Source organism: Juglans microcarpa x Juglans regia, chromosome 1S (assembly GCF_004785595.1).
Source record: "Juglans microcarpa x Juglans regia isolate MS1-56 chromosome 1S, Jm3101_v1.0, whole genome shotgun sequence".
Lineage (NCBI taxonomy): Eukaryota > Viridiplantae > Streptophyta > Magnoliopsida > Fagales > Juglandaceae > Juglans > Juglans microcarpa x Juglans regia.
In genome coordinates this window covers 9,998,110-10,024,245 of record NC_054595.1, presented here as the reverse complement: position 1 = coordinate 10,024,245, position 26,136 = coordinate 9,998,110, and the positions used below count along the sequence as shown (strand labels likewise).

At 35.1% G+C, this 26,136-nt stretch overlaps 2 protein-coding genes across 7 annotated transcripts in view; one reads left to right on the top strand and one right to left on the bottom strand.

The window, feature by feature from the left end:
- Positions 1-21,184, bottom strand: part of LOC121247879 (calcium-transporting ATPase 9, plasma membrane-type-like) — a 72,485-nt gene extending 51,301 nt beyond the window's left edge. For 4 of the 6 annotated variants that reach the window (XM_041146342.1, XM_041146345.1, XM_041146344.1 and 1 more), the window contains exons 1-7: positions 21,031-21,184; positions 20,393-20,703; positions 16,179-16,295; positions 16,053-16,092; positions 13,762-13,871; positions 13,538-13,669; positions 13,371-13,460 (exon numbers count right to left, since the gene is read on the bottom strand). In XM_041146342.1, coding sequence (XP_041002276.1) covers positions 13,371-13,460; positions 13,538-13,669; positions 13,762-13,871; positions 16,053-16,092; positions 16,179-16,295; positions 20,393-20,605 — 702 coding nt within the window. In that variant the 5' untranslated portion in view covers positions 20,606-20,703; positions 21,031-21,184. Of the gene's footprint in view, positions 1-13,370; positions 13,461-13,537; positions 13,670-13,761; positions 13,872-16,052; positions 16,093-16,178; positions 16,296-20,392; positions 20,704-20,993 lie in introns of those variants that run through there. The other 2 variants (XM_041146343.1, XM_041146346.1) reach the window with 2 other exon arrangements.
- Positions 6,964-7,566, top strand: LOC121247880. Its single transcript, XM_041146348.1, has 2 exons — positions 6,964-7,234; positions 7,521-7,566. The coding sequence occupies exons 1-2, from the start codon at positions 6,967-6,969 to the stop codon at positions 7,556-7,558; spliced, it is 306 nt and encodes a 101-aa protein (XP_041002282.1). The 5' UTR covers positions 6,964-6,966; the 3' UTR covers positions 7,559-7,566.
- Positions 21,185-26,136: the final 4,952 nt, after the last annotated feature.

The window sequence follows — 26,136 nt, the reverse complement described above, 5'->3', positions numbered from 1 at the left end:
GCTTAGGTTCACAAATCTCAAATTTATAATTTGTATTAAACTAACCTATTTGGTTTTTGGTGATAACCACTCAAGATAGTTGAACTTAGCCTCCCACCACAACAGTGCAGACGAGCATCCCTCAAACACCAAAGGAGAGCCCAAAGACTTGTGGTGGAACGGAGGTCAAAAGACCCCACGACCTTAAACAACCAAAGTCGAGTCCAAAGACTCGTGGTGGAATGGGCGTGGAGTTTAAAAGACCCCACAACCCCCCTTAAACCACCAAAGTCGAGTCCAAAGACTCGCGATGACCAAATGGGTGCTCAGGTCAAAAGACCCTACGACCCCCCAAATATCAAAGTCGAGTGCTAAGACTCGCGGTGACCAAAGGGGTGCGCAGGTTAAAAGACCCTGCAATCTCCCAAACACCAAATACAATCCCAAGACTCGAGGTGACCAAACAAGCGCATATGTCAAAAAACCCCATGACCCCCCAAATACCAAAGTCGAGTCCCAAGACTCACGGTGACAAAATGGGCGTGCAGGTCAAACAACCTTGCGACCCCCCAAACACCAAAGTCGAGCCTCAAGACTCGCATTGACCAAATGGGCGTGCAGGTCAAAAGATCCCGCAGCCCCCCAAAAAGTCGAGTCCCAAAACTCGCAGTGATCAAATGTGCACGCAAGTCAAAAGGCCCTCGACCCCCCAAATACCAAAATCAAGTCCCAAGACTCACGATGACAAAATGGGCACGCAGGTGAACAGACCCTGCAACCCACCAAACACCAAAGACGAGTCCAAGGACTTGGGGAAAAGGGCACACAAGTCACAAACTACGACCATTGCCATCAAAACAGGCGGGAAAGGTCAGGGACTACTCGACCTCACTCATCTCTCACCAAGGTTCAACAGGCAAGACAAGTTATCAGACTGCCCAATCTCCCTCATGACAAGCCAACAAGCGGGAAAGGTCAAGGACCGCTCGACCTACTAGGCGCTTAACAAGCGAGCGACTCTCTGGACTACCCGACCTCTCTCACGTGGACAGCAATACAAGTACAACATCTTTTTCAGCAAACGCCGAGTGTTTATGCTCGTGCCACAACTATCGCCAGCAGGCTACCTTTGGGAATGAGCTACCGAGTTCCACACCCGCCTCACGCGAGTTTCCTTGGAGAACGAGTCGACGAGCTCAGCAACCGCCTAATGTGGACTCAAGGAGTCAACGGGCTTCATGACCTGTAGAATTATAGAGAGATTTATGTTTAAGGATCTGTTAGCAATATTAGGGGCTAATATCTAGGAGATCTACAGCTAATAGATCAGTTTTTCTTATCCCATGATTTTAGGAGATTTGGTAGTCTGTTACCAAATCTGTAGATATAAGTTTCCTGTTTTATAGCTTTCAGTTTTAGGTAGTTCTGATTTCCTTTCTAGATTAGCTGTAAATATCCCTAAAATAGATGAGCATTATCATCTATATAAAGAGGGGCCTGTAACCTTATTTTCGATATAGTGGAATCTTACTCTTTCCTTCCACAGACAAGCAATCATTTAAGCACAGGTTACTGCAAACAAACTCTAGCATTAACCCCAAAATGGGAACATCAAATAACAATTTAAACCAAGGGGCAAAGAATCTAATACTACCAACATTAACAAAAAACTAATCATTGAAATATGCACTCTTCATCGACAATAAACAATTTTTCAGGCAAACATCCACACAAATAAACAAACTCAAAACGGAGCTCTACTCTCGCCCTTGACGCAGTCAAGTACATCTCCCACCAAAGCAAAGCTCTGTGCTGCTACTATTGCGGTCAAGTCCATCTCTCGCCCAAGCAAAGCTCCACGCTCACACCTAATGCGATCTAGTACATCTCCCACCAAAGCAGAGTTTCATGCTCGCACCTAATGCAAACGAGTACATCTCTCACCTATCTCTCCAAGCTGAGCTTTTCACCGCTTAGCACAAAACAAACAGAAAATCAAAGACCAATTTTCAAAATTTATTCTGTAGATTATTAACTTGGAGGTTCTCAATGCCTTCTTATTGAACAAATCTACCTTAAGAATCGCAGACATCTGTAGGGGTCAAAACAACAGCCTAAAAGTTAGCCTTGAGATAAAGCCGAAAGTCAAGCTAAGAGATAAGGCTAAGGAGAAATAAGGAAATAAACTCAGACTCCCTAAAGGAAAGACCCTCAAACTCCTAAAAAGAAAGAGACTCAGACTCCTAAAAGGAAAAGGCTTCACAAGGCAAGTTGGACTCAATCACTCTAAGGAAATAGACCTCTATATAAGACGAAGATCCCCACAAATCTGACAGTCTTTCCAGACAAGTTCCCTACATGCAAACTCCACCCGCATATGGACTCCAAAGGATCTTCCCTAAATTCCTCCATTGTAATGAGAGATATGTCAGGCCATGAGAGATTATAAAATCGTCCATTATAGTGGATTTTGCCCCCAAACAACCTATGAATGTAGGTATTATGCCAAACCATGTAAATCTCTATCTCTCTTTATCTATTTTTATTTGTTTCTTTATTGTTTACTTTCATGGATGAACGCGAAGCACACTAGATCGAAGCCCGAATCACAATCATTGGCCGGGAATAATTCTTTCCTCCCTTCCGGTCTGTTGTTCAAATTTACACATTAACATCACCTTTAAGGTGCTTTGATTTTCTACAACCCTAGAATTTTGAAATAACTCTAAAAAAAATATTTTCATAATATATTTAAAAGATTTAATATTTAATGGCAAGATATGACTGACATTAATCCAATGGCCTCAATAAATTGTTCTTTTATCAATTCTAAGGGTGTATAAGGAATTATACATACACCATGACATTAATCCAATGGTCAAGTTAGTTAATTATAGTTAAATTAGTTACTGAATAAGCATCTTCGTTTCAAGTCCTAGGTTGATATTGTTTGTCTTCAAGAAACAAAGTTAGGCTTATTTGTCGTCTATGGGATCTTCAGGAGGTGTTATTTTTATGTGGGATATAACAGTGGTGGAATCAATGGAGGAATGTATAGGGAATTTCTCTATAGCTTGTTCTTTTAAAACTGTGGAGGATGGATGGGAGTGGGCCTGGGTGCTTATGGTCCAAATTTAGATACGGAAAAGAGCTTTTTGTGGGAGTAATTGGCGGGTTTGTATTCTCTGGTGTATGTGCAGGGATTTCAACATTACTCGATTCTCGGGTAAGCGATTAGGTGAATCTAGTATTTCTTTGGCAATGGAAGAGTTTTCTGAGTTTATTTTTTATTTGGATCTCTTGGATCTTCCTCTTGTGGATGGTGTATCCACTTGGTCCAACAGTCAGGGTTGGTTGAGATTGGATCGATTTTTCCCCTTCTTGGGAGGTACATTATCCAGAGCTGTGTTAAAAGAGATTGCCTCAAGTATATTCGGATCACTTCCCTATTTTGCTGGATAGTGGATGAATTAATGGGGGTCGGAGGTATTTTAAGTTTGAAAACATGCAGTTAGGAGTTGATGATTTTGTTAATAAGGTTAGGATCTAGTGGTCTTCTTATCAGTTCACGAGTACTCTTAGTTTCATTTTTGCAAGTAAGCTCAAAGGATTGAAGCTCAACTTAAAGAAGTGGAAAGCAGAAGTTTTTGGGAATATTAACAATTAGAAAAACTCTCTTATGGAGACTTACATGACTTGAAGGTTGGGGAGGAGAATGGGATTCTTTCTAATGAGGTGTTTTTGAGAAAAAAATCAGTGGAGGCTGAGCTTGAGAAGGTGTTGTTGATGGATGAGATTTCATGGCAACAAAAATCATGGGCTCTTTGGTTGAAATGAGAGAATAATGTACAAAATGTTTTCATAGAATGGACAACTCACACCAGAGAAACAATGCTATTGAGATGCTTTGTTCCAATAATTGTGTAATTTCATCTCCACTGAGTTTCAGGATCTTGTTTTGCATTGTTATGAAGGTCTTCTCATCAAACCAGCTTCTTGGAGGCCTAAAATTGACGGTTTGGCTTTTGATTCTCTTAGTGTGAGTTGGTTGGAGAGATCATTTGATGAAAATGAGGTTTTCAGGTGGTTAGTAGGCTAGTTAAAGATAAAGCTCCTAGTCTGGATGGATTTTCAATGGCCTTTTAACAAGTTTGCTAAGAGATTGTGAATGAAGATGTGATGCAAGCTTTTCAAGAGTTCTTTTCCTTTAAAAAGTCTGAAAATACTCAATGCTACTTTTATTGCTCTCAGTCCTAATTAGTCTTGTGAGCGGGGTTTACAAGATAATTTTGAAGGTACTTGCTAATCATATTAGCCATTGCATTTCTACTGCCCATTTTCTGGTGTTGGTTAATGATTACCCTATTGGTTTTTTCCATAACTCTCATGGTTTGAGACAGGAGGATCCATTGTCCACTTTCCTTTTTGTCATTATTATGGAGACATCGGTTCGAATGGTGGAGGCCGCGGTTGGAGGGGGGTTTCCTTTCAGGCTTCTCGGTTGGTAATGCTAATAATGGGTTCATTACACTTTCTCATCTTCTTGTTGCAAATGACACTCTTAGTTTCTGTGATGCGGAAAATGGTCAAATTCAAGCCTTAAGGGATGTGTTATTATGTTTTAAAGCCGTCTCAGGCCTTAAGGTGAATCTTGAAAAGTCTGAGATGGTTCCGGTCAGGGTGGTGCGTAACATCAATACTTCGACACGTTTCTTGGGTTGTAAATTGCTTTATTACCTTTGAAATATTTAGGCCTTATGTTGGGGGCACCTTTTAAGGCTAATGCTATAAGGCATGGGGTTGTTGAGAAAATTGAAAAAAGGTTGGCTGTTTGGAAGTTGTTATATTTATCTAAAGGGAGTAGAACTACTTATGTAAGAGAACTCCTTCCAATCTCCCCACTTACTTTCCTTCGTTGTTTCCATTGCCTGCATGGGTGGCCAACCGGATCCAAAAGTTGTTTCGTGCTTTCCTGTGGGGTGGAATGGGAGAGAAAACTAAATTCTATCTTGTAAGTTGGAATAAAGTTTGTTCTCTTATTTCAAGTGGAAGCTTGGGGGTTAGTAATTAGAGGGTCTTTAATAAAGCTTTATTAGGGAAGTGGTTATGGAGATATCAATAGGAAAGGGAGTCGCTTTGGAGGGAGTTTATTGATCTGAAATATGGAAGTGCTTGGGGGATAAAGCTCTAATGAAGTACGGGAGGCTTATGTGGGTCTTTGGAACTTCATTAGAAAGGGCTAGGAGAGTTTTGTTAGCCGTGTTAATTATGTTGTTGAAGAGGATGTAGGATCCCTTTTTTGTTTGACATTTGGTGTGGTGATCAAGACCTCAAAGGGCGTTTCTAGCTATTTTCGGTTGGTTTCTTATCGGTATGCTTTTGTATCTGATCTACTTGTTTGCTTCACTAGAGCTGTTCAGGATTGGAAAATTGATGAAGTTTCAGCTTTCTTCAGCTTTCTATACTCTTTGAGGCTTGATGGTAATGATGGGGATAGGATGTTGTGGAAGTCCAAGTGTTGTTCTGTTTGAACTTATTATAAGCTGTTGACTTTTCAAAATAGTCCCCATTTTCCTTGGAAGTGTATTTGAAGATTATGAGATTTTAGTAACAGTGGAGAATTAAGCTTGACAACTTCTAACAAGGAGTGAGATAGTAAATGTTTTTAGTGACAGCAAGACCTTCCTTATTTAGCTTTCCTAACTGATAGCAAGACCTTCCTTATTTATCTTTCCTAATCTGTATATAATATATATATATATATATATATACTTCCTTACTTAGATAGATCATGTTCCTTATTTAGACAGATTATTAAATAGTCCTAGTTTCCTTTTGTAGACAGATTTTATTGCTGTAAATTTGGCTTGATTCTAGCCTTGTATGACGCACACTAGTGCCTATATAATTAAAGGAAATCCTCACAAAGGAGGCATTCAATCCAACTTGACATGGTTTCAGAGCCAAACCTTAGAAATATTTATGGTTCTTCCTCATGGGAATTGTTTTTTCGTTGGTGGACACTAGTGCTACCATTGTCGGCACTATCTGTGTGAATTGTGGCCTTATTTTGCTGGGGCTTTGTTATTTCTTGCCTTTCGGCAGGTTGTGAGAAGGATTTGCGGTTTACGGAAATTTCTGTGGTGGATTTGTGGCTTTCGACAACCTCTATGAAGGATTTGGGCTTCTCGACAGTTTTTGTGAGTTGCTTTGGCTCCTGACGTTATTTTTTTTTTTTTTTTTGGTTCTCGGCACTGTCAATTTCTGGTGCTCCGTAGATACGTGAGGTATTCTTCTTGGCTGTTTTTTTTATGAGCATCATGCCTTCAAACTCTTGTTGTAAAATTCATGAGTAAGAATTATTCTGCCTGGGAATTTCAATTTTGCTTATTTGTCTTGGGGAAAGAATTATGGAGTCATATAAATGGTAGTGATCCCACTCCTACTGAGCTTTCTAAATTGGCTCAGTGGAAAATCAAAGATGTTAAGGTGATGACATGGATTTTAGGCTCTGTTGACCCTCTTATTATTCTTAATCTGAGGCCATATAAGACTACTAAAACTATGTGGGAATACTTAAGGAAAGTGTATAATTATGACAATTCTGCCCGGCGTTCTCAGTTGGAGTATGAGATCACCAGTTACACAGGGCGATCTCTCCATTCAATATTATTTTTCTGGGTTTAATAATCTCTTAGGAGAATTTACTGACATGATTTATGCCAAGGTACCAGAAGAATCTCTCTCTATTTTGCAGGAAGTTCATGAACAAAGCAAACGAGATCAGTTTTTAATGAAGTTACACCTGAATTTGAGGTCACTCACTCCAGCTTGATGAACCGTGCTCCATTGCCTTCTTTGGATGTTTGTTTTGGGGAGTTACTTCATGAGGAGCAGGGTCTTGCCATACAGGTCACTTATCAACAAGACAAAATGTTACCAAATGCAATGACTTATGCGGCTCATGGGAAAAGCTAGGGACGCGACATGAGAAAAGTTCAATGTTTCAGCTGCAAGGAATGTAGCCATATTGTTGCTCACTGTGCAAGGAAATCTTGCAATTACTGTAAGAAGTCGGGGCATATTATCAAAGAATGTCCTATACATCCCCAAAATCGTCAAGCTAATGCTTATCAGGCCACTGTGAGTCCATCTACTTCCGCTAACTCTGCTATTGTTGGTGATTCATCTACTCTTACTCCTGAGATAGTGCAACAGATGATTATTTCAGCATTTTCAACCTTACGGCTGCAAGGTAACGGTTCACTTCCATCCTTGTCGTGGCTTGTTGATTCGGGTGCGTCTAATCACATGACTAGTTCTTCTTATACACTTAGCAATGTTCGGACTTATAATGGCTCGTCACACATTCAAATTGCCAACAGTAGTCAATTACCTATTCATGCTATTGGGGATGTTAATTCCACAATTAGAGATGTTTTAGTATCCCCTGAGCTTTTTCCACTAGTCTTATATTAGTTGAACAGTTGGTTGATAACAACTATGATGTTCATTTTTCTTGTGAAGGTTGTCCTGTGCAGGATCAGGTGTCAGGGAAGATACTCACGAAGGGGCCTAAAGTTGGACGTTTATTTCTTCTGCATTTTTCCATTCCTGTTGCTCTTTCATTTTCTTGTAGTACTATAAACAATAAGGGTGAAGTATGGCACAAACAGTCGGGTCATCCTAACTCTGTTGCTTTATCTCATTTAATAAACTCTAGTTTGTTGGGCAATAAAGATCAATTTTCTTCTCATCTCTCTTTTAATTGCTCCACAAGCAAATTAGGTAAAAGTAAGTCTCTTTCTTTTCCCTCTCATGGTAGTCATGCTGAAAGTTGTTTCGATTTGATTCATAGTGATGTGTGGGAAATTTCTCCTGTTATCTCACAAGCGAATTATAAATACTTTGTTACTTTTATTGATAATTATACCAAGTATACTTGGATTTATTTTCTTCATTCTAAATATGAGGTCTTTTCTGTTTTCCAACAATTCATCGCGTATGTTGAGACTCAATTTTCTTCCAGAATCAAAATTCTAAGGTCTGATTCCGGTGGTGAATATATGTCTCGTGAGTTTCATAATTTTCTCCAACAAAAAGGCATTGTTTCTCAGCAGTCTTGTCCTTATACACCTCAGCAAAATGTTGCCGATGAACGTAAAAATAAGACATTGTTGGATGTTGTTAGTACTTTATTGCTCCACTATCTATTCCACCTAAATTTTGGGTCAAAGCATTATCTACAGCAGTTTATTTAATTAATAGATTGTCATCCAGTGTCTTGAATTTTGAAACTCCTTACTTTCATCTTTATCATCAGCATCCACGTTATCTTGATATGCATACTTTTGGTTGTATTTGTTTTGTTCATTTGCCATCCCATGAACGTCATAAGTTATCTAATCAATCTGTAAAGTGTGCTTTTATGGGTTATACTGTTTCACACAAAGGCTATGTTTGCTATGATCCATGCACTAACAGATTTTGCATTTCCCATCATGTTGTCTTCTTTGAAAATCAGTCATTCTTTTCTTCTCATGTTGAGTCTTTGCCTAAGATGCATGTTTTGCCGCATTTTGATGACTTGACTCCTGACCGATTCAAACCTGGACTTGTATATGAACGACGACAACCCATTCTGCCCCTTCCTGAGCCTGATATGCCATCTGAGCTTGCTCAATTTGTATCTTCTACGAGTGATCTGGGCAACCCCACAATTCCTCAATGTTCGACCAAAGTCTCTCGTCCACCGGATCGGTATGGTTTCTCGCATACCTCTCTTCATATTACTTTGTCTTCCAATCCCATTCCATTAGGTTATTTCGAGACGGCTAAACATGACTATTGGCGTGAGGCGATGGCCGAAAAGCTTCAGGCTCTTCAGGCGATGGCCATTAGTTGCAAATGGGTTTATTATATCAAGCTGCGTTCTGACTAGACTCTAGATCGGTATAAGGCACGGTTGGTTGCACTTGGCAATAGGCAAGCGTATGGAGTGGACTATGAGGAGACTTTTGCTCCAGTTGCCAAGATGACTATGGTGCGGACTGTCCTTTCTGTTGCTGCATCCCAAGGTTGGCATCTTCATCAAATGGATGTCAAAAATGCCTTTATTCATAGTGATCTCAAGGAAGAGATATGCATGACCATTCCACCTGGTTTGTCATCCTCTTCTTCCTTGGATGTCTATAAGTTGACACGCTCGTTGTATGGGTTGAAACAAACTCCCCGAACATGGTTTGATAAATTCCGATCCAGCTTGCTTTAGTTTTCGTTCAAACAAAGTCAATATAACTCTTCTCTATTTCTCTACGAGACATCTACTGGCATTGTTCTTCTTCTAGTTTATGTTGATGATATTGTTATTACTGGAACGGATTCTGCCTCCAGATCACTAATGTGTTTACAAAGGCCATGACATGACAACGTCATCAGTTTCTTGTGGGCAAATTGATACTTCTTGAACGACCAGCATCAATTTGAGGGAGGGTGACAGCAAGACCTTCCTTATTTAGCTTTCCTAATCTGTATATATATATACTTCCTTACTTAGACAAACCATGTTCCTTATTTAGATAGATTATGTAAATAGTCCTAGTTTCCTTTTGTAGACAAATTTGATTGCTGTACATTTGGCTTGATTCTAGCCTTGTATCAAGCACACTTGTGCCTATATAATGAAAGGAAATCCTCACAAAGGAGGCATTCAATCCAATTTGACATTTAGTTCCTCAATTTTTCAATAAATAAAGCTCTTTCCCACTCTTCATTTTCACCCCAAATTCAAAATTTCTAAGTATCAATAGAGGTATGCTAGAGAGAGGCGAAAAAAGGAGATGCATTTTAGGCCTCGTTTGCTTTGACAGATGAAACACAAAACTTTGAAAACTTCTCTAAGTTTTGTACGGTCAGACACTCTCTGAAAACAAACACTCATTTTTTATCTCATCTTATCTCATCTTATTTCATCTCTCATTATTTTATCACTATTCATCAACTATACTATACACAGAAAAAGCTGTCAGTGGGCCTATCTTTTCTTTCTTTCGGCAGCAAATAGTGGGTCCCAGTGGCAGTAACACCGAAATGTGTGAAAAAAAAAAAAAAACAAGTGGTAAACAGAAAACGCCATAATGTTGGGAAAAAAAAAAAAAAAAAAGAAAGAAGCAAAGGGCAAGTGGTAAACGGAAAACGAAAAAAATGTTTGGAAAAAAAAAAAAAAAAAAAGAAGCAAAACTCAAGTGGTAAACGGAAAATGAAAAAAAAAAAAAAAGGAAAAAAAAAGGCAACGCAACAAAGCCCAAGAAAAAGCAAAAAAAGAAAAAAAACCAAACCCCAAGTGGGTCCCACTACCATAAATACTTCACAAAAAAGTCAAACTAATCTCATCTCATCTCTATAAACAAACACAATTTTATATTATCTCATCTTATCTTATCTATACCCAACATATCTCAATGCTATTCACACATATCTCAAAAAATCTCATCTCATCTCTGAAAACAAACGAGACCTTAGATGACAAGAAAGTACTCTTGATAAACTCTTAGGGGATGTTTGGAAACATTTTTCATTTCATCTCATCTCATCTCATTTCCTTCTCAAATATCATTCAAACACAAACACTTTCAAACTAATCATTACAACTTTCCCATCTTTTCAAATAAAAAATAATAATTAAATTTTTTCAAATCTTAAAACAAAAATAATATTAAAGAATAATATTCTAACAATATTTTAACTTTATAATATTTTTTATTCAATTTTTTCTCTTTGCTTTTCCAAAACCCAATAAATACTTATCTCAAATTATCTCACTATTATTCACAAACCATTTTAATACTATTTACAAAATTTCCATCTCATCTCATTCCTCAAGCATCCCCTAGGATCTTCTACATTTTATATACTTAATTTAATTATTAATTTAGTCCTTCTCTTTGACATGCTGGTGAAGCTCTCATCTTTATCATTCTCAACTTATTTCATTTGTGCATTGATCTAACAAGTTTAGCTCTCCATACTTCTATAATCTTTTTTCAACAACTAGAGCCTCGTTTGTTTTCACAATACTCTCAACTCATCTCATCTAATCATTACAATTTTCTCATATTCCCACACAAAATAAAATAAACAATTCAACTTTTTTAAATCCTAAAACAAAAATAATATTAAAAAAATATATTCTAACAATATGTTATTTAATTTTCAAGTTTCATCCCATCTGCGAAAATAATAGAGGTCTAAGGCATTCAAGACTTCCTCACTTTGAATGAAGAGGATTTCATTTTGGTGGTTATGGAATGGCAAAGGTGATATGAAATCTCAATAACTCATGTGCTACAAAGTTTGAGTTACACTAACGATTTCATGTAGTATTTAACTCTCATTATACTTAGCATATTATCATGAACTCCATCATATTTATATTTATATCTATGTCTCATTGTTTCTCTCCTTTTCTTCTAATGAGACTTAAGAATATTATTGTTCATCAAGTTTCCAATAGTGAAAGATACATTCACTTCATCAATCATATTTTTACATTCACTTCATCAATCATATTTTTACTCTCTCATATATGCATATACATATACATATACATTGGCATTTTAGAGTAACCCAAACTTTGTAACACGAGTTCTTGAGATTTCATATCACCTTTGCCATTCAATTACCACCAAAATGAAATCCTTTTCATTCAAAGTGATGAAGTCTTGGATGCTTTAGACCTAGTTGTTGAAAAAAGGAAAGTTAAGGTACTGTACTAGCATTTACAAAAATGCTTGTGTATTTATTTAATCAAACAATTTTATTTCACGGTAAGTAATTTTATAAAACCTTGTTATTTGTACATAACACAAACTGTGTGACAATATTAAATTTACTTGTTGCGAGTGCACATAATCCTAGATATAATTGCGTCATGTTTAAATGATTTTAATTGCTTTGTTTATAGGGGTGTAAATTGGTCGGTCCGGTCCAGGTGATGGACCAAAATATTTCTCCCGAACCAAACCAAACATCCATAGGGACCGATTATCAGTCCGGTCCGGTCCAATTATTTTTTTATGTTTTTCCTTCCTTTTTTTTCAAATAAATTAATAAAAAAAATTATTTCAATTACTAAATTAAAATTAAGTGAATTATTAATGTGGATTATATAACTAACTCATTAAAAAAATATTTTCTATGTTCAATGATAAAAAATTAGATAAAAATTACATAATTAATTATACAATTATTATATAAAATAATATATATAAAATATATTTAAAAAATATATATTTTCCCAATTCGGTCGGTATAGTCCGGTCCGAGGAAACCCCACCCCGGAACTGGACCGAAGACCGAAAGTTGAGAAATCCTTGGACTGAGACCGACCAGTCCAAGCTTCGGTCCGATCTCCAGTCCGGACCGAAACAGTCGGTCTGGACCGACCGGCTTTCACCCCTATTTGTTGATGTACATGCTTTCGAACTATGTTGAAGAAATGCTTTGTAATAGTGAATTATTGCTTGTTGACAGAGTAATATCTATACTACTGGTATTAAATGTTAACTATTTACTTTGTTGACAAATAACTTGTATCTTGAGATATGATAGATTGAGCAGCTTGGCTTATAGTTGTAAATATCCTTATGACTCTAGAAAAGCTGGTGTGATTCAAGGACAAGGGCAACGCACCAAGGTACAATATAAGAATGTATGGTCTTATATGATACTGATTTATAGTATAAAAAGGTGTGGCCCCTTTAGAAGACTAAAGCCTCGTTTGTTTTCAAGAAACTTCTCAACTCATCTCATCTCATCTAATCATTACACATTTTTCAAATTCCCACTGCTTTTTCAATTTCTCATAAAAAAGTTAAACTCAACTCAACCTACTTTATACATTTTAACTTAAAAAAGTTAAACACATCTCAACTTAAAAAAGCTAAACCCATCTCAATGGGACCCACAAAATGCTACTACTCACAACTCAACTCATCTCAACCTCCAAACGCAGCCGAATTAGTGGTCACGCCCACCAGTGAAAGGTCTATATCATTAAGGTAAACTTGTGAACACACCTTTGTGTACTCTTTGTTCAGCAGATGATACTACTGCAATGTGTGGTCCCCCCGCCAAACACACACTTAAATTCCTAGTTCCCTTCTCAGTTTTTATACAGTATGGCAAGTATCATCAACTTTTCATTAAAAAGAGCCTGATAAATTCACCCAAAATTTAGGAGCTTCTTTGCATGTAGGAGAGATGCGTAATCCACAAAATCAAAAGAAAAAATAATATGCTAATGATAAAAAAATGCAAAAAATAAAATAATAAAATAAAATAATATGGTAATGATAAAAATAAAAAATAAAAAACTATGAAGGCCAAGCTACCTCTGTTTTTATTCCAAGAGCCAATGAAACCACTGCAGCTATGATCAAGATGATAAGGGTTAAATCTTGCCAGGCTTCCCAAAGGAACCTCTGCAGAAAACAGCACAGGAAAGAAGTGATGAAAAACAAAATTACGAAAGAAAAGCAATCTTCAGTAGATACTATACCAGGAAACTGTGCCCTTTCTTCCGAGGATATGTATTTGATCCAAATGAGCTCCTCCGTTTTAACAACTCAGTTTCATCCCCATTAATCCCTTTGTCTAGATTTGTTTTCAGTAATTCTGATAAGCCTTTAACCTGATGGAGAATGTGATCATTGCCATGAGGTAATCTTAGAATGCATAAGAAAATCATATCATCGAAGAAAATTCAATTTATAGATGACTTGCCCCCCCAAAATGTTGTAAAGCAGAAATATTATGATCCCTGGTCATAGAAGCAAGTTCTTCAAGACCAATTGCATAATCACCAGATGGAGTTGAGGGTGTTGCTGTGGGACCTAACAATAGATAATTAAAAAATAAGTCAAAAACAATGACCGAGCAACTTGGATGATATGAGCAACAAAAATAAATATAAATCCTAAGTTGTGATGATCTTAAAAACACTGTTACAACATACCATAAAGATTAAATTTGTAAAACTATGTAGTTGTAACAAGAAAGTACGACTTGATCATTGATTAATGCCAAGAGTTCCATAATAAAGAGAATATGCAAATATGATATAATATAAATTTTCAAAACCATCATATACATTTTATGATAGCTGTAGCGCATTCATGGTATGTGGCAAGACAACTAAAATGATTGTCTGAGAAAATTCGTAGAAGTTTTATATTTCAAAATTCATTCTATAAATTAATGAAAAACTAAATAAAGGTATATGAATGGAAATAGTCCAAAGAGATTTCTTGGATTCAAGTTCTGATCTTACTAAACTATGTAAAAATGTGTTTATATTTCATTAACTGGAGAGGAATATAATGTTCATAGATACGCATAGTCCTGCTTGTGACTAACTTATAACAAGCAAAATATATACCATCTTTAGCTTTCAATAAAACCTACTCAAAGCCACCACAACATAGGAAGATATAAGAGTGGATAAAGGGAATGAAAATGATGTAGGCAACAAGTATATGATTGACTCAAAAGAAAAGGTGGATTCATTTTCAGTCATATAAGCAGTTGTAAAGTCAGCACATATATTTCACAAGAAAAAATCTATTCATCATCACAACTCCCATCATCCCATGATGTGGCATTAAATGAGAGGTTTACAAGTGAAATGTAAAAAATAATTTCCAATCACCTAATGCTACATCATAGGATGATGAAAGTTGGGATGATGAGTAGCATTACTACAAAAGGTGTTCCCTCTCCCATATATTTCCTCAAACCTGGGTGCTTGATAATGTTTACGATGATTCATGATTATGTTGTTTTACCCGCAGGATTGGTTTCTCAGTATACTTAAGATATATATGATTTCAGCTTTTATTTACATAAAGCTTATGCATTCATATTTATCGCCATTTTCTTACATTAATAGTCGTTGTCTTGGGTTTTAACTTATTGATGTTTCATTGAAATATCACCGTGGTAGTCCCACTACGGTTTTACCCCTTGGAACAGTAGACTTTAATGCAGATATAGCTCAAAATGGTTACTTCAAGGAGGAGGGACCGGTGCAGCCCAACAAATAGAGTGGGGGTCTGTCCCCATTAAATATATAATCTTTGTAAATTTAGGATTTTTATTGTATTTGGGAGACAAACAATCCATGGTGCAATATTATTTGAGTTGAGCGATGAACAGATATCGGTTTGTCATTGCTTTATGGATGAAGTGGTAGTGACATATGGATATCATTTATCAATGAGCGAGTAATATACAAATCTCTGGAACTATTAATATTAGTTTCTGACTAATACCTTTTACTTTTTCGTTGCGACTTTGTACACATGTGTGCTTAGCATACAAGCACACAAGTTCCGACTTTATGTAAGGGATGTAGCCCATTTGGCTTGCATCTCGGGCACCGTGGTTTCTTGCCAAACCGCAACCGGGGGCCAAGGCGCCACAATAGAGCTAAAAGGCAGTGGTAACACCCATGTTTGTGGATGTTGGTCCACTCGTGTGCACCATCGTTTATCAAGTGTCCATGACTCCATACCTAAGATGCGAATTTACTTTTGGCCAACACAATGAAGTTGGTATCCTTGTTCGCCACCTTTGAAATGTTTTATTATGTGTAAAATATTTTACTGATATTTTTCAAAAATCTATTATGTTCGCAACTCTTTTTACTGTATGATGTATCTCTTTACTGGTATTTGACCCTTTTTGTTTTTATGCTTCAACTACCTAGATACTATCAAGAAAGAGTCTATAAGCTGCAATACAGTTGGAACCCTAAAAATAGACAATGATTTTAGTTAGTACATGAATAACAATGGAGGTTTGTGTTTAGTATGATGTTTTTAGATTAATAACAAAGATTAATAATTAAATTCTTTCAATGAGTTCTAAAAACATCATTGTTGAAATTTATCAATAAAGGTTGCTTAGGCTCTTGGTTTACAGAATTTTTCATTCTTTAAGCAATGATATGAATGATATGTAGTATCTATTCCTAACGGGAAGGGGGTCAGAAGAATATTCAGAGAGTGATATACCAATTTCCCTTTCTCCAGCAAGTCTGAAAAGTAGTGCTGCCTAATACAAGAAGTAATCATTAATTAGAAACAAGAAAACAATCTCAAACACCAAACAGAAAAATTTGTTAGCATTAAAAACATTACTCTTATGACTTGTGCATGGGCTCTAATCATCTTTCTTCTTTGCTCTTTATCTTCTTCCTTTACTAAGTCCAAAGTGTACCGAAATCTACGGGAAGCATTTAGTACCAGAGTTGCTTTCTGTAAAGAATAAAAGTTCTTTCAGTCAGATCCCAAGCAAAAGATGGTACTTCTTTTTATCACCTAAACCTAGAGTTTAACAAACGAAAAGCATGTAACAAACTGTAAATTTGGTACAGTGTGCAAGGAAATATAGACTAAGGTTGTGTTTGGATAATCCCCTATTATTCAATATTTTATCATTACTTTTTTACCTATTTTTCACTACTTTTTACTACTATTCAATATTTTATCATTACTTCTTCACTACTATTCACAGATTATCTGAGATCACTTCACTACTCAAGTGTAGCTTAAAACATAATTATACGTCAACTATGAATGGGTAAAACAGACACTGAAAATGAGCAAAAACTCATACGTTTGTCGAAAATAAAAAACAAATAAGAAAAGAAAAAGATTGATGTCAAAGTAAAATAGAGAAATTTTGGGAGCGACAAAGTTCATGATCTACTCATGTCTTCATGTAGTAAGCGCAAAATCTCAAGATAGACCACTAGTCACATGGATCTTGTCCTTAGAAGGTTAGTGAGTAGATGCCCAAGGGCCAAAGGAAGGCCCTAGGCCCAATGATTTTCAGCCACCAAGAGGAAAAAGGGCTTGAGAAAGCCGATTAGGGTTTCTAGAACATGATGGAGGCGCCACTTGGTGCCAAGCAAGAGGGAAACCTTTGGGTTTCCAAGAGACAATCATTAGGCACATGGGGAAATGAGGGTTTCAGTTTTGCCAAACATGCAAAAGACATTAGGGTTTCTAGAAGAAGCCATAATGGAAGAAGCAAGGCCATTTTTGGCCATGAAGAAGGAAGTGCCATTTGGCACTCATGCACTTGGACTTTTAAGTTTCCAAAAAGAGCAATCATGAGGGAAGTCACATAGGATTTCGGTTTCTCCCAGAGATACATGCCACTTGTCCCTCATGCAAGATGGTTTCAAGCTTCTAGAAGATTCCAATGATGAAGAGAAGGGAGGGTGATTTTCAGCATGCATGTGATTTTAGGGTTTCAAGAAGAATCTAATCACGAAAAGAACTTAGGGTTTCGGCCATAGCATGATAGCAGGAGCCACTTGTCCTTCATGCATAAGAGTCCCTTAGGTTCCCAAGAGAAGCAATGATGGGAGGAACAAGAAGGGGTTTGGCTAGGGCAATAAAAGGATGCCACTTGCCGCCCAAGTAGAGTAATTTGTGCCCGTAAACTTGACACACACAGGTGGTGAGTCCATCACAAATTAATAAACTTCGACACAAAGCAAATCAACAAAAAAAATTCAAGGAGTCACACTGATCAGAAAGAGAAACCGAGAGGAGACACACACAGAGAAGTGCCAAAATTACCACCAAGACAAATAAAATTGCCAAAAGTACCACAGAAAAATGCTGAAATGACCAAGACAAATAAAATTGTCAGAATGATGCTGAGCCCTGAACAGAGGCTGCCGAAAGTATGAAGGCGCAAAAGTGCCGAGATGCTTCTGCGATAATAGGAAGGCACAGAAGTGCCGAGATGCCCACCAGAAGGATGCTACTGTCGAGACCTAAATAGAGGCTGCCGAAAATACTCAAACCAGGAATAAAAGGTGCCGACAACACCAACCCAGAAAAAAAAAAAAGACCAAAAACGAGGAAGCTTTCACGTTTGGTTCACCGAGAACAACCCATAAGATGCCGACACACGAAACCGAGAAGAGGAAAAAAAATTCACGCAGGCGAGAACAGCCTAGAACACACCAAAAGACGAAACCAAGAAGAAAAAAAATCAAGCGGCTCTTGATACCATGTCAAAATAAGGCAAAATACTGTATGAATGGCCGAATCAATTGGCCTTGTGATTTTGGTTTATTATATAAACTGTACAAAGAGTTCTATAAATGGAAAGGAATAAGTATATGCTAATTCTATCCCTATACAAACTGTCAAATATTATGCTAATTATACAGAAGAGTAAATCAAGGAAATAAATAAGAAAACAAATATGGACAGCAAAGCTGTCCATTGACATAAACCATGCTCAAAATCAAGATTTGAGTATGGTTTACCTCTAGGGTTTTTCTTCAAAACCGAGTCTTTGATGGCTAAATAAGTAAGAGGAATCCCTTGGATGTTTAAAGAGTGTTCGGCCACAACTAGGGTTTCATACTTAGCCACCATTTGAGGAAGCACAAGCTTGAGTGCCATACACTTTTCGGCCATTAGGGTTTGTTTGAGTGAAACCACATTTGTCACACACACACACACACACTCGGCCACTAGGGTTTTACACAAGGATAAGAAGGATTGATACTAGTAGGCCTTAGGTCTTCTCTCGACATGTGCTTATGTGTTAATGAGAACCATGAGAAGGGCATAGAACAAGCATGAAAAGTCATGAGTAGATAGAAGAGACTTATAGCCGATTAGGGTTAGGAAGTCTAAACCCTTGATACACGAATCACACGCTTAGTTTTAGTGTTTTGATTTCAAGAACCTAATGTTTTACACATACACTTTCATTTCAGAGACGACTTCCCCAAATTCCCACCAGCCCCCCCACTCGCCTCCCTACTAACCTCCAATCTCGGCGGCGGCTGTCAATGGGCAGCTTTGCTGTCCATATTTGTTTCCATACTTGTTTCCATCTTTGTTTCCTTGATTTACTCTTCCGAATAATTAGCTTAATATTTGACAGATTGTATAGGGATAACATTAGCATATACGTAGTTCTTTCCATGTATAGAATTCTTTTGTACAAATTATATAATAGAGAGAAATCAGAAGGCCAACCATTCGGCCATTCATACAGCATTTTTACTTATTTTGACAGCGGCTTCATCAGAACCTCCACATATGAACCCTTCCGTCCCACTTCCACCAGAGAAGATGAAGCAACCTTCTCCTGGACTCTGTTTTTCTCACCCGAAACAGAGGAATACGAGCTTCTCTAAAATTTACAAGGCTTTTAAAATGTACTTTCAATGGTATTTATAAAAGTGGTTTTGTAGAATCTGTTTTTTAAGGTTTTTGTTAAAAGTTATTTTATCATGGAATCGAGGCAAATGATTAGATGGAAATGTTTTGAGGGATGAAAATTTGCTTTGGTGTTTAAAAGTTGCAATTGAAGGTTTAAGAATCTAAAGAATTACTCAAAAACAAATTAATCCGAATATGGCTGATGTATTGCAATTTCATCCAAATGTGCATTAAAATAAAATGAGTTACAATAACTCTATAGCTGACCTCCCCTTTGACTCATGTCCAGCTCACACATATCTAGCTTTTTTCTTCTTTATGGCATAAAGCATTAGAACATCCTGACTCCTAAGACTTTGTAAATAACTATATGGTGGCATTTTCTACAAGTAACATGCAATAAGCCATTAGCAGTAGGCACTGCAGAGGTTAAGCTGCAGTATTAATTCCAGATAGGAAAATATTATGCATATTGTAGGGTAAATTAGATTTGAGCAAAACCATTTCTAACGGTAGTTAAGCATAATGCACACGCACGGCATGCTAGGATATAACATACATATGTCTGTATGAGTTGAACCATTAGATGATGAAATGTATGTCAAACTATATGATCCTTACTCGCCTTGCTTGCAATATTTATATAATACTAAAAATATAAGAATATCACCTAAATAAACTTCAAACCAAGTTGGTGTTGCGAATTGATATATATACATATATATATATGAATTTGTTCACAAAACTTTCGAGGGCACATATTCATACTCTTTGCATGAATATGTGCCCTCAATATAACACCAAAATACACTTTGCATGCACAAGAACACAAAGAAAACATGAACACATGCACATTTTAGGTAAACATACATCCCACACACAATAAATAGATAGAAATTTAACCGCAAACAAGTGCACATACCATTCATTGATAAACACGATAAATTTGGTACTTCAGCCCCTATGCATATTAATAGACAATGGTGACAATGCCCATTCATATGGCGCACATTTCATGGACTGATTCAATTGCATAGCCACTAGTGTATATGTGTGTAGATATGATGTATTTATGTATAGATGGATTTGTAGTGTCAAATGTAATGTGAGGTGATAAGATTTTTTCTAATTAAAATTGAGTTATGGATTACCCTCCATCGCTTGAGCGTCTCGAGGGGCGCATTCTTGGTGTGGACAATGTTGAAGGGATCATACGGTGGGATCTCAATCTCATCATCGTCAAAGGTCTTGCTGGAGCGAGGGCCCGCCTCCTCGTCATGGTGGTGGTGATCTTGGTGTACCGAGGCGGTGGAGAGTGGCGGCAGCAGGCTATTGATGAAAGAGTTGGAGCCACTCGAGGCCATTGAAATCACCTCAACAACTCCAGTATGTGGAAATACTTCCGCAAGAGAGATGACACAACCCTCAGCACAGAAATCTATTAAGGCTGTTTCGGGCCATACTACCAAAAATGGAAAAAGAGTTTTTCGGGATTAGAAAGCAGCAGAAGCAAAGAAAACCACGAATCAGAGCAAAAATGACAGAGAGAAAGCAGCAGAAGCAAAGAAAACCACGAATCAGAGCAAAAATGACAGAAAGGCAGAGGATTCCGTCACCATTTGGTGTTTGAGACAAAAACGGCTTCCTTTCTTGTTAATAAAAATAGAGAAAATATATAGATATATGAATCTATGATTTTTAATTTTTTGTAGTGGACAGCGTGAATCGGAGAATTGATAAGAAATTAAATACCGCAATAGAAGCATCAAGCAAAACAGAGAGCACGAACCTTAGGAAGAACGACGAACTTCAGAATAATGAAACTTTGGTCAACTCTGTGCGAGGTTGGACGTGCCAACAACAGTCGCATCAAGGAAATTTCGAAGAAACTTCCGCGCGCACGTCTTTCTCGTTTTTCTTTATTTTTTCCTTCCATCTTTTCATATTGGAAACCAGAAAGGTACCTATTTGGACGTGACAGGCGGGTTCAATCAATTCCCAAACATTACATTGGAGGGTTTTTTTTTTTTTTTTTTTTAAAAAAAAAAATTAAGGTATGATAGGTGTATTACAGTTTTGTAATTTTATGTTTGAATGGGTAATAAAAGTTTATGTTTCTAATATTATTTTTATTAATTTATAATAGATCTTATAAATCTTATAAATTAGTATTAAAGGATGTAATCTTTTTATCATTTGATAATCGTTTGTTTTAATAATTAATGTTAAAGATTGTAAAATATTAGCATTGAATAATGAAATAGAATAATTAAGATAACAATTAAAATAAACTGATCCTTCAAACAGGTTTGATTGAAATTTATGTTCTTTTAAAACTCAACATTCTCTACCTGCATCTCTAATTATTGTTTTTATAAAGTCATCATTAAACAAGTTTTCACTTTAGAACAATGGAAAAAAAAATTCTGTTTAACAAGAAAGTTTTATCATTCTTATAATCCGTCTTATTATGATTATTACGATTATCAGCAAGTATGGACAAAAACGTTCATAAAATAAAAATTTACATCATTTATAGTTTCAGTTCTCACTATGATGGGAATATTACAAACCCGAACAATCTTCCTTTCTTCATGTCTTCAGCTTCCAACTCCTTTGAGAATTATAGTATTATTAAAGAATAAATTTTAGCTATGGTATTATGTATTTCCAAATTTCAAAATAATTTGTTGAATCAAAAGTTTTTACTTAGAATAGATTGTAAATTAGCTAAAAAAGTTTTGATTAGATATGTGAAAAACCTGGATGTTAAGCAAATATTTGCTAGATGGAAAGCTTTATTAAGTATTTTTTATTTTGATATTGAACATATTAAAGAAAAATCTAATTATCTTCCTGGTTTTCTATCTCGAGAATTCTTACAGGGAAAGTCATGTCAACTTCAAAATCAAAAGTAAAGTTTAAATCTTCATACGTACGGTCACCATCTCCTCCTTATCTAATTTTTTTAATGATTAAGGATATCAAAAAAATAAGAAAAAATAAAAATTTTAAATACATTATAGAGTAATAAAATAGTGGTAAGAGGGTAGTAAATCTATCATTATTTTTTTAAAAAAATTATAATTAAGTTCTTCTATTCATAATTTATACATTACATATTTACGAAAAAAAAAGTAAAAAGATAAAAAATTATATGTGATATATAGTCTAAAGATAATGAGTAAATTTGTTAAAAGAAAACCATCGCATCAAATCGGATGTTGATCGTATCTGGCGTAGAGACAATCGATTCATTTAACTTTTTTTTTAAATGAAAATCTTCTAATTCTTGTATTTGAAACTCTAAGCTTATGTTTAAACAAAGGTAATTTTAGATTATTTGTGAATAATAATGAAAATAATAATAATAAATATTAATTAGTAATAAAAAATAATAAAATATTAAATAATAGCAGAGTGATCTTAAACATTTCCTAAAGCAATATCCAAACATAGCCAAAAGCACACATTCTATATTGTTGATAAGACAAGACTTGATTTATAGGAGATTTATTTATTTATTTATTTGTAAATCAACTTTTATCATGTTAATGATATAGAGGATGTGATTTATACACCGACTTACAAATAGAATTTTTCTTTTCTTAAAAAATTATTCTATTTTCAAGCTGGTGTGTAGAGTACATCATACATATTACTTAAATACTGAGATTTAATTTGTATAGTTCAAATTTTAAAATTTATTTTTTAAATCAAATTATGGTATATAAGCACTTTACTAGATATAAAGTGGATTAGTTTTAACTAGAAATTTGCCATGATCTTCCAACACCTCATTTTGTATTTCCTTTAGTTTGATCAAATGTTGTCTTTAAAAAATTAAGATAAATGATATTTGCAGTTATAGAATATACAAGGAAGCGCACTCTCTTAAAAAAAATAAATAAATATGATATACATGAGATATACATAAAAAAAATTAATGATAGACCTCACTCATTTTCAAAAGAAGAGCGTTGTGCTTGCACAACTCATTACTGTGTTTAATATTTTTCAAAAACTAATTTAGACAATAAATACTTCAAAAGATTATTTCTAGTCTCTATCTAAAATGAAAATTGATTTTCTTTTTATCCGAAATCATATCGTTATTAATTATATAGTTGATGTGTTACACTTCAAATATTGTTTTATTTATGTAGTTAACTTATAAAGAAACTTAGAACATATCATATTATCCCGGTCACTAGAATTTATAAAACTTAGGATGAAAATCAATATTATACCAGTACAAAACAGTTTATAGATTTTGAGAGAAAAAAAAATATTAGTTTCCTTCCTTTCTAAAGAATTAAGGAAATGATTGCAGATTTGGATGGTGGCAGTCTCCAATTTTCTAATAGTGGTGGAAAACTTCAGAAGTTTTTGTGGACTCTCGTGTAAAAGTGGTCAGACCCGATAGTTTGTTTGGATATAAAAAGTTGTTTGAAAATGTCTTTTTAAAACTTTTCCAAAAAGATGTCGATATATATTTTTATTTATCGGGACTATTATATAAGGAAAAGTAAATTTTTTCTTTTTCATTTTCAAATTATTTTATTTATATATTCAATATGAATGTTTATACTAGGGTGATAGATGTGGTCCGGACCGGTTCGGACCGAGATTGAGACCGGTTGGTCTCGGTCTATATTTTAGAAAATCGAAAAATTTCGGTCTAATCCCGGTTTAGAATTTTTCTATTCCGGACCAGACCAAATAAAAAATAAAAATAAAAATATATTTTATATATATTATTTATATAATAATTGTATAATTTATTATGTAATTTTCATCTAACTTATCACTATTAACAATATAAAATGTTAAATATGTTATTAATACTTATTAATATTCTATCAATTAACTAATATACAATATTAATTAGCTAATTATATAGTAATTTTATAAATTAATAATGTAATTTTTATCTAATTTATTATTATTGACCATAAAAAATATTTTTTTATTGAGTTAGTTATATAATCCATATTAATAAGTCACTTAATTTTAATTTAATATTTTAAATAAAAATTTTTATTAATTGATTTAAAAAATAAAAAATAAAAAAATAATTAGACCGGACCGAACGAACCAACCAAACTGATAGCTACCGGTCCGGTCCGGTCCCTATGGGTGTTCGGTCTAGTCTGGTCAGAAAAAATGATGGACTGAAAATCGCCAAACCGAACCGGACCGACACTTTACATGTTATGCACGGTACCAATTGTACCTAGACTACTATGATTTTAGTTGCATTTGCCACGGCATGTTCATTTTGCAATGTTTTAATTTAATCTAATTTAATATAATAATGCCCAACATAATCATTTAAGTTACTCACAATTATCATAAATGTGACGCTCCTAGATTTTGTTTGGGATTAGACAGACATCTGAAATATTAGAATATGCAATACAAGGTTACTTGTCATTGTTTATGACAATTAAATATATAATGTACCTAAACATGTATCTAACAATATTCATGATAAGAACATTAGATTTTTTATACTTGTCATTCATGTAGAGGGAAAGAAGGATTTTTCTAGAGGAAGTAATCACGAGGCGCCTAGGGAAGACATGGGATACTCGGCCATTGCACCTAGGGCTGAAAATTGAATAAGTCGGTTCGATTTTTCACTAAAAAACGGTTGAAACCGACCGGTGCAGAGGGGTGAAACCGATCGGTTTGGGCCATTTTTCTTGGGCCCCTTTCTGGGCCTTTGTTCTTGCCAAATTCAACATTTTTTTGGGTTTTTTTTTTTCTCAATTCATTATCCAAGATCTTTATGAGCTTTTTTTTAAAGTTGATTTCAAATTCTAATTTGCTAAATTTTTAAAACTCATTTTAAATAGTCAATTTCATTTTAATTTTAATGTAATTTGTAATGTTCTACTATTACTAACTAGTAACTATAATACTATATTACTTATTGCTTACTACATAATTTAAAAAAATAAAAATAACTTCACTAGATGTTTAGTATTACATAATACATATTACAAAAAAAGAAAAATTTTCTTAAGCATAGCAAAATGCAACTAAAAAACATAATATAAATAAATAAAAACAAATTATCTTAAAGATAGCAACAATGCAAAATATATATATATATATATATATATAGATAAATGACAACAAATTGGGAGTGATCTTCATATTTGTTGTTTCAACCTTCAATCTTTAATAGTTGTCACATTTGATTGTGCGTTCAACTCTATATACAAACATTAATACATATTAATAATAAGAATAAAACATTAAATGTTAGTGAATTTGAATTGTAAAAAATACTAAAATTAATTACAATGGAAACAAAAAAAAACATTACCTGATCCTACTATGAAACACTCCACATTATCTATAGCCTCTCATATATCAATGGTTGTTGACGGATGCCTTAACCAATTTTGAGTACAAATAAGTGTCTCAACAATTCTCAGATCCAACGAACTCTGAAAAGGATCAAGCACATGACCTCCCGTACTAAATGCTTATTCGGACGCAACCGTAGAAACAGACATGTCCAATAAGTCTCGTGCAATCTTAGCGAGTATAGGAAAGTTAGGTTTATTCATTTTTCACCAAGTCAACAAGTCAAATGATGGGCTAAGTACCTCACAATCATCTGGTAAATATTGATCCACTTATGTTTTGGCAATAGTAGATCCCATGGTAGAAGATGTTTTATACCACTCATAGAACCATTTGGTCTCATGTTTGCCATCACCATCATTCATGGTTCTAGATGTCGGAGAGAGTTCATGTTCTTGGGTACTCATGGTGGAATCAAATGTAGCATTATACTCTGCATACAAATCTGCATATACATGTCTCACACTCGACACCAACTCCTCAGCACGAAACTCATCATGAACTTTCTTCAGGT